At 66.7% G+C, this 8,682-nt stretch overlaps 1 protein-coding gene across 1 annotated transcript; it reads left to right on the forward strand.

The window, feature by feature from the left end:
• The first annotated feature begins 213 nt into the window (after positions 1-213).
• Positions 214-8,669, forward strand: SLC22A31 (solute carrier family 22 member 31). The gene is made up of 9 exons (XM_054049272.1): positions 214-598; positions 2,670-2,773; positions 2,953-3,107; positions 4,049-4,217; positions 5,156-5,301; positions 5,560-5,662; positions 6,102-6,316; positions 6,967-7,078; positions 7,829-8,669. The coding sequence occupies exons 1-9, from the start codon at positions 233-235 to the stop codon at positions 8,244-8,246; spliced, it is 1,788 nt and encodes a 595-aa protein (XP_053905247.1). The 5' UTR covers positions 214-232; the 3' UTR covers positions 8,247-8,669.
• Positions 8,670-8,682: the final 13 nt, after the last annotated feature.

The raw sequence follows: 8,682 nt of genomic DNA on the forward strand, positions 1-8,682 counted from the left end.
CCGATCTTCTGAGTCTCTGGGTGCACCTGGCTGGGCGGCGGGGCTCGGGGAGCGCCCAGCCCCGGGGGTGGGAGTTGGGGGGCGGCCCCGCGGGAGGAGGGGGGTTAGTCCGGGTGGGGGGAGGGCAGGGGGGTTGGCCCGGCGGGGGGCGGGGGCTGGTCCTGTCCCGCCCCGGGGCGGAGCCAGCCCCGGTGTCCCGGCGCGGCGCGGCGCTGCCCGGCCCGCCCGGCCCATGGAGTTCGACGCGCGGCTGCTGCGGCCCGCGGGCGGCTTCGGGCGCCGCGCCCGGCTCCTGGCGGCCGCCACCTGGGCCCCCAACGCGGCGCTGGCGCTGGGCTTCTTCGCGGGGCTGCTGCTGGCGGCGCCGCCCGCCCACCGCTGCCGCCCGGACCCCGCGCTGCTGCCGCCCGCGCTGCGCAACCTGTCGGGCCGGGCGCTGCTCAACGCCTCGGTGCCGCGGGGCCCCGCGGGCTGGAGCCGCTGCCTCCTGTACCGGTACCTGCCCGGCGCCGCGGGGCCCAACCGCACCGGGCCCTGCACCCGCGGCTGGGACTACGAGCTGCCCGCGGCCGGGCTGCGCTCCAGCCTCGTCACCCAGGTGCGGGCCGGCTTGGGGGGCTGTCCCGGGGGGGGTGAGCAGGGGGGACTGTACCGGGGCAGCTGGGTTTGGGGGGCTCTCCCTGGGGGGGCGAGCCGCTGGAGGGCTGTCCTGGGGCGGGTGAGCAGGGGGGGATTGTACCGGTGCAACTGGCTTTGGGGGGCTGTCCAGGGGGTTGAGCCGGCTTTGGGGGGGGCGAGCTCCCTGCTGTGTGGCACCCCATGTCTCTGTGCCCCTGTCAGGGTAGTGCTGCCCAGGTGCCCATGCGTGGGGTGGGGTGGGGACGCTGAGCTGGGCTCGCTGGGCACTGTGACCCCAGCAAGGCACTGGCCCTGGCATGCTCTGTTGCAGACCCCCAGACGGATGCTCCTGGACGTAGATGCACCTGCTGCTTCCCCGAGGGTGGCTGGGAAGGGCGGGACGGGCTGCAAACGCTGCGTCACAGGCACCTGGGCACTTCCAGCCTGCATGCTGCTTTCATCTGCCCGCCTCTTGGCAGAGCTGTGCGCTACGGACTGCTCTAGTTTCCAGTCTGCCCGGCCCGTCCTAGCCGTGCTGGCTGCAGGGGTCCTGCCTGGTGTCTGGATGAAGGTCCCGGGCTGGTGGTAATCCTAGGGTTGGCCCTGCACGCACCTTGTGTACCTGTAACAGGCACTAGCAGCCTTGGCTTTTTCCCTAGGAGCCCTGATCAGGCATGAACCCCTGGTGCTAAATGTGGGTCTGCCCGGGGACCGGCACTGAAGATGCCTCCAGTGATGGCCCCGCTGGCCCTGGCCCCAGCAGAGTTGCCCAACTGCCGTCTCCTTGTGCGTTTGCACAATCCGCAAACCTAGCTGCGGTTTTGTTGCAAAATGTTGGGTTGGGAGGACAGTTACAGGGCGGGAGAAGAGCCCTGCCTGCCTAGCCAGGCCATGGTGACATGCTCCTGGTGTCGACGTTCGAGAAAGTGCCCTGACTTGAAAAGGCCGCACCTCCCTGCCCGTGCTGTGGGAGCAGGGGCTGCGGAGTCTGAATCCCACTGCTGACACCAACTCCCTGGGCACCTTCATTAGCGCTCCCCCTGGGAGGGTGGTCCCAGCACTGGGAGGCCTGTGGGTGGGGCAGGGGGCAGATTGATCTGGATTCTGCTGCTGCCCAGGCCGGATGTGCCGTTTGGGTCCGTGCTCTCGGGGACTGTGTGCAGGGGAAGGAGATTGAGCCTTGGAGCGGGTGGATGGGCAGAGCCCTGGGTGAGAGCTCCCTGCCTTCCTGTGCTTGGTGGGGGCGCTCTATCCCCCTGGCCGGGCTCTGCTTCTCCAGCAGTGCCTTGGGGACGGGGTGAGAGTCGCATGTCTCGGGCAGTGACTTCCTGTCCCTCTTTGCTGCTTCCTCTGCACTTGCTGGCAGAGACAGAGTTTTCCAGGGTGTTTCCTGCCATCCCTGGGCAGCGGGGGGGTAGGGGTGAGGAGATGCCAGTTGTACTGACCCCCGGGGGTGCATGTTTTTAGGGTGCAGCTGGTTCCCTTGGTGGGTCCCTGTTTGTTAGTGATGGATTTGCATGGCGGGCGGAGTGGAGATCACCTTCCATTTATGCCTTGTCCTGCCTCTGCTCTACCGCCTTGGGCAGAGAGCCTGGCTAGCTAATCATGGTCAGACCTGATCAATGGCTGGATGGGAAACCTCAGGGCGATGCAGGAAGTGGCTCTGGGATGCTGGAGGGGATGTACTAGGCTGTGACGTGCTGCTGAAGGGTCCTACCCTCTGGATGGGACAAAGGAAGGTCCAGGTTTGTTTTGCAGGAGTCAGGGTGTTCGCGTCAGTGGCCTGGCTGAATTCCTCATCCTGCTTCTCTAACCTCCCCCTGTGGTTTCACCTGGGCCTTCCTGCCCGAAACCTCCGAACAGCGCGCCTGCTGAACAGCTGCAGGGGTCCAGCCCAGAGGGGGCTGCATTGCAGTGGGGGATGGGGTGGGATGTCCCCTGAGTGCCCTGGAACGCTGGGACGGTACCATGTCTGCTCAGCTCACCCTTGTGTTAGGCCCCTTCAGGGCAGCATCAAGGACTTCATGGCTCACTCGTCCTTCCTCTGGCAGTGGGACCTGGTGTGCTCGGATCGCTGGAAGGTGCCACTCGAACAGACCACCTACCTGCTGGGCTGGCTCAGCGGCTGCATTGCGCTCGGCTTGGCCTGCGACAGGTAAAGCACCAGCCACAAGGGGCCCCTGATCAGACCCTCTCACCCGGCCAGATGCAGCATTGTCCATAACCAGCCCTGCCCCTTGGGTTTGTGGCCAGCCCTGAATGTGCCCAGCGGGGCGGGGCTGTTCTGTGTCTCTCCCCCTGCCTAGCTCACGGCCCATTGGCTCTCACCTCTAGGTTTGGCCGGCGTGCCACCTTCGTGTTCTCCCTGGTGCTGGCGGTTCCCCTGGGCATCGGTGTGGCGCTGGCGCTGAATTACATGATGCTGCTGTCGCTGCGGCTCCTCCTCGGTGCTGCGCTGGCTGGCACCTTCCTCTCCCTCTACGTCGCACGTGAGTCCGCTTGGTCCGCCACCGGACATGCCCCTTCCCTGCTCCAGGAGAGGGCATCCCGCGGAGCTCCATGGACCTGTGCATGTGGCCCCTTGCCCTGGCTTTTATAGTATCCGTTCTTTGTATTACCGGGGCCCCAGACATGGACTGGCACCCCCTGGTGCTAGGTGCTGTACGAACACAGACCAGACGGACTGTCCCTGACCCTGAGAGCTGACAGTCTAAGTAATTACCTCTGCAGCTCCCGCTCCCTCTCCCTCTCTTCCCCCCCCCCCCCCAGGCCAGGGAGTGGAGAGCCCAGCTGGGCTCCCTCCATGTGGTGGGCATTGTCCTTCTCCAGCTGACCAGCAGCGGGGTTTCAGGGCAGGCTGGGAAATTGTCCTGCCTGGAGCCCTAGGGCAGATGGGTGATGTGTCCCTGGGCTGTATGGCCCCCTGGCTGGCTCACAGGGCCGCCGCTCTGGAGTGCGTGATGCCCAGCTAGGTCCCTCTGAAACACCAGTGTGGCCCTGGGACTCCGGCCAACGGTCTCCTGCTCGGCGGGGAGTGGCTGCCGGGGGGAGCCGGAGGCTAGGGGTATCTGCTGCAGTCCCGGGGAGTGGGGAGAGCGCACGGTCACCTGGGGAGTCGGCCCCCCTGCGAGCAGAGCCGCACGGGGCTGTATTTGCTCCCACCTTACCCAGGGCTGCAGTGGGGGACGGGCAGCAGCCCCAAGAGGCTCTTGCTTGTGCGTTGCTCTCAAGAGGTGACCGGGGGCTGTGGGGGAGCCTGACTCCGCAGCCCCCCTCCCAGCCGGCGCCCCTCATCAGTCAGGCCAGGCTGGGAGCGAAGCCGGCCCCGCTGTCCCTGCCCAGCGCTCGCCTTGCGGGGTGTCAGCCTGATTCAGGGTGAATCTTACACCCCCGGTCTGGTCTGAGCAGAGCCTTTCTCTCCCCACCCCAGGGCTGGAGCTGTGCGACCCTCCCCACCGGCTGATGGTCGTCATGGTTGCGGGGTTCTTCTGGGTTGCCGGGGAGCTGCTGCTGCCGGGCTTGGCGGTGCTGTGTCGGCAGTGGCGGCTGCTGCAGGGTGCCGTGACGCTGACGCTGGCTCTGCTGGCCACCTGCTGGGGGTAAGGCCCGGCTGTGCTGTGGGGGGGCCAGGGCCAGCCTGGCTTTGCTGGCCACCTGCTGGGGGTAAGGCCCGGCTGTGCTGTGTGGGGGGCAGGGCCAGCCTGGCTTTGCTGGACACCTGTGGGAAGATGGCCGGGGAGCTGGAGTGGCTCGGGGGAGAGCCCCACCCTGAGGCACTGGGCCCCATCGTGCCCAACCCTTTCCTGACCTATACAGCCCCCTATGCCAGAGCTGACGTGCTGGCAGGGACCCAAGCCCCCAGCTCCATGGCACGAGCGACCCACTGGGAATACGGGCAGCGCCTCCTCCCCCCTCACACATCCCAGCGATGGTGAATCCGGCTGGCAGCGACTTTGGGACTGCGGCTGGGTCAAACGCTCCCCAGGCCCTTCAGCTCAAGTGCGGCGCCAGCTGCCTCTGAAGGGGCCCTTGAGCCCACGGGGCTGGGGGTAAATATTTGCTCCACGCAGATTAAACACGGTTAATTTATTTGCCAGGTTGGTTCTGAGCTTTGTGGCCTGATCAGACCTGGGGCTTGCAGGGCGGGTGGGAGCCCTGGACAGGGCTAGAATGTCACTTCCTCAAGTGGCAGCGTGGCAGGGAGCGGCTGTTGGGGGGCAGGAGCAGCGGGTGGGTCCCTGTGCTGCTGGCCCCAGGGTTGGGGGGAGGCAGGAGCCTGGTGCAGGCGCTGGGGGGCGCTGCTAGTGCGGGTTCCCCGTCCAGTCCCTGGGTTGAGTGCACCCCAGACTGTGCGGAGCAGATGGCTGTGATGGGTCACAGTGAGCCTGGCCTGGCTTGGTGCCACCGTCCCTCGCCCGGGGGGCTCCCCGCAGGGCTGCCCCCGCCTGGCTGGGCGCGGAGCGTCGTGGGAGCAGGTTCCGTGCGGCTGCGTGCTGAGGTTGGGCCTGTGGTGACCCTGGTGACGCTCTCCCTCCAGCTGCCCGTCGCTGTTCCCAGAGTCGCCCCGCTGGCTGCTGGCCACGCGGCAGCTGGAGAAGGGCAGGAAGGGTCTGCGGGCCCTTGCTGAGGGCAACGGCGTGAGCCTGGAGGACGAATTCTACAGCCAGGAGCACCTGTTAGCAGGTGAGAGCTGGGCCCGAGGGCCCCGGCCGCATCCATGGGGCCCGACCTGGGGTCAAAGTCAGGCTGAGTCCTGTGCTGTTCTCATGTGGCGCACTCCCCCCAACCCCACCAGTCTGAACCTGCTCCTCCTTCCTGTCCCCCCACCTCCCAGCCTTGGCTGAAACACTAACGGTCTTGGACCCAGCTGTTCCTAGGCTCCGTCCCTCCCTCTGGCTCTGCCCCGGACCTGCGCTGACCGTGCTGCTCTTGTGCCCCCAGAGCTGGAGTCTGACGGGGTCCCGCTGCCACGCTACCACACCCTCTGCGAGGTCTTCAGCACCCGAGTCATCTGGAAAAACAGCCTCATCCTCGGCTTCACGGCGTAAGGACCCACCACGTGCTGGGGGCCGGGAATGGCTGGACCGTGGGTCTCCCTGCTCCGCCTTGTGCCTCCTTGGCTCTCCTGGGCACTTCCCCATGTGCCAGGGCAACCTTGCTCCCAGCTCTTCTAGCACTGGGCTCCCCCGTACACACGGCTCTGCTGATGCCCCTCAATCCACAGCACCCCCCATACTCTCCTTGCTCTCCCAGCCCTGAGCTCCCCCAGCATGGTTCTGTGCCGTGCCTCCCCCTGCTCTCCCCATCCGGCTGCCCTGAGTCTGAGCAGAGCTCGCTGCTTGTGCAGGCTGCATGGCGGTGAGTGATGGGGACCGAGCTCGCCCGGCGGCCAGGCTGAGACCCTCCCAACTCGTGTCGCGTGCCCTAGCTAGGTCGCGGTTCGGCTGCCCTCCCCGTGAACAGCGCCCCCTGCCCTCCTGCAGGTTCATCGGCAGCGGGATCCGGCACTGCTTCACCCGCAACCTGGCTCCCTACCTCCCCCGGTTCTACTTCTCCTACTTCCTGCTGGCGGGGCTGGAGGCCGCGGCCTGCCTCTTCCTGTGCGTCACCGTCAACCGCTTCGGGCGCCGCCCCATCCTGCTGCTCTGCACCATCCTGACTGGCATCGCCTCGCTGCTGCTGCTGGCCCTGACGCAGTGTAAGGGGGAGGGGGCCTGGCCTGGCCCTTTCACGCCCTGCCCTGGCCCGTGGGGACTAGCAGTTCTGCCCCATTGCATGCTGGCCGCCCCTCCGCTGGCGCTGGTCCTTGGGAAGGGGGGCGTGAGCTCCCTGGGTCTCCCGGTAACTGGGAACCAGCGAACAAGTCACAGCATTCATGCCCAGCTGCTCTCCCAAGCCCTGTACCCCAGGTAGCTGCCCTCCCCCTCCACCCCCCAGGGCAGGGCAAGCCACCCCAGCCAGTGGGTAAGTCGTGCTGTGAGCCTGGGACTCCAAACCACCTGGCTTCCTGCTGCGGCCTTGTCCCCCCTCAGCCATGGAGTCACTCCCCCCAGGGCGGAGAGAGCCAAGGAATCTGCTGGTGGCTCTGCCCACCCCGATACTGGAGAGGGACATTCTGAGGTGTGCTCAGCCCTCCGTCCTGCCCAGGGAGCAGCTGGCGGCGCCAGGCGTGGGCTGCTGGTGGTCTCCCTGGGCTGGCACATGGGCATATTCCCTGCCCCACTCACCAGGCAGGGCTTAAACACCCTGTGTTGTAAATCCATGGGGGAGCCGGCCCTGGAGCCCACCTGCACCCAAGGCCCCGGTTAGCCGGACTGTGGCGTGCGCTCACTCCGCTCCGTACTCTAGATCTACTGGACTGGATCATCCTGACCCTCTCTGTCCTGGGCATCGCATACTCGCAAGCTGTCACCATGCTCAGCATCTTCTTTGCCAGCGAGGTCCTTCCCACCGTGGTCAGGTAGGAGATGGGCCGCACTGCAGCCCCGCGTCTCCCACGGCAGCCATGGGCTAGTGCATGCTGCAGGGCCCGGAAAGGTGGAAGGGGAGGGGGCAGCACTGGCTTCCTGGGGGGAGGCTGTAGCAGGTTCTCTGAGGGGTGGGTTTTGAGCCTCAAGAATCCTAGAATATCAGGGTTGGAAGGGACCTCAGGAGATCTCTAGTCCAACACCCTGCTCAAAGCAGGACCAATCCCAGCTAAATCATCCCAGCCAGGGCTTTGTCAAGCCGGGCCTTAAAAACCTCTAAGGAAGGAGATTCCACCACCTCCCTAGGGAACCCATTCCAGTGGGACCCCTTGGGAATAGAGCCAGCTTCCCCCACTCTGATCCAGTGACCCGGCCTGGGGGCTGCCCCTGCAGCTCTCCCTGTGATGTACTGCCCCCAAGTCAACCAAACCGCTGCCTGCATGCCAGGGCGGAGTCCCATAGGGCATGACCCTGGTGTCCTCCTGCCCCAGCCAGCCCAGGCCCCACAGCTGGGAGGACACGGCCAGGCCTCGGGGCTGCTTCACGTGGTGCTTGGCCGCTTGCCCGGGCAGCGGCCAGGCCCAGCCCAGCTCCCAGGCTGCACCTGCTGCCTCCAAGCCGCCCAGTCAGGGCAAAGCCCCAGCTCCCCCAACCGCCAACTTGGGGGTGTGGCAGCCCCGTGCTCTGGTCAGGAGGAGGCGCTGTCCCTCGGTGAGGGCCTGGTCTGTGTCCCCCCCCTGCAGGGGCGCTGGGCTGGGCCTCATCATGGCTGCCAGCTTCGTGGGCAAAGCGGCCGGGCCCATCATGGACATCCAGAACAACCGGGGCTTCTTCCTGCACCATGTGGTCTTTGCCTCCTTCGCCATCCTCTCCGTGCTCAGCATCATGCTGCTGCCCGAGAGCAAGGGCAAGGGCCTGCCCGAGTCGCTGCAGGACGGGGAGAGTCAGCGCCGGCCCCCGCTCTTCCGCTCCTCCCGCCGCAGGGACCAGCTGCCTCTGCTCTCGCCCCGCAGCGCCGGCCACGCCCCCGAGGCCCAGGACTACGCCCGCCTCGTCACTGCCACCAAGAAGATGCTGAGCTCCCACCGGCGTGCCCCCTTGCGGGACAGGCAGCTGCTGCTGGAGCCTGCCCCGGGGGGTGACCCCCAGCAGGAGACGTAGCTGGGCGGGGCTGTCTGTGGGGACTGTGCCCTGCGGGTGGGGGGACAGCACCCAGTGTTAACTGCCCTGGGGCCGCAGGCGTCTCCTGCGCCCAGCGGACTGTCGTTTGTGTGCGGTACCTCCTGGGGCCCATCGCACGATCATCTCCGGGCAGCAGCTTCCTTCTGTTAGGTGCCATGTGCAGCCTCCTACCCGCTGGGCTGCTGCCTCTGCCTTGTCTGGGCCTGCCTCCCTGGGGTGCTTGGAGGCTCCCACAGCCCCTGCTGCGTACCAGCCCTGCGGGGAGCGGGGCCTGGAAGAGAGTGCCCCCACCCCCTCCTGAGGAGCCTGACTAGGAATGGGGGGCTCCTGGCTTAGGGAACGCCAGTCCCTGTGCCTCCTGGTCAGGTGAGCAGCTCACCAATAAAATGTGCCTTATTTCTAGCCTGGGCCTGGT

Source organism: Malaclemys terrapin, chromosome 14 (genome assembly GCF_027887155.1).
Source record: "Malaclemys terrapin pileata isolate rMalTer1 chromosome 14, rMalTer1.hap1, whole genome shotgun sequence".
Taxonomy (NCBI): domain Eukaryota; kingdom Metazoa; phylum Chordata; order Testudines; family Emydidae; genus Malaclemys; species Malaclemys terrapin.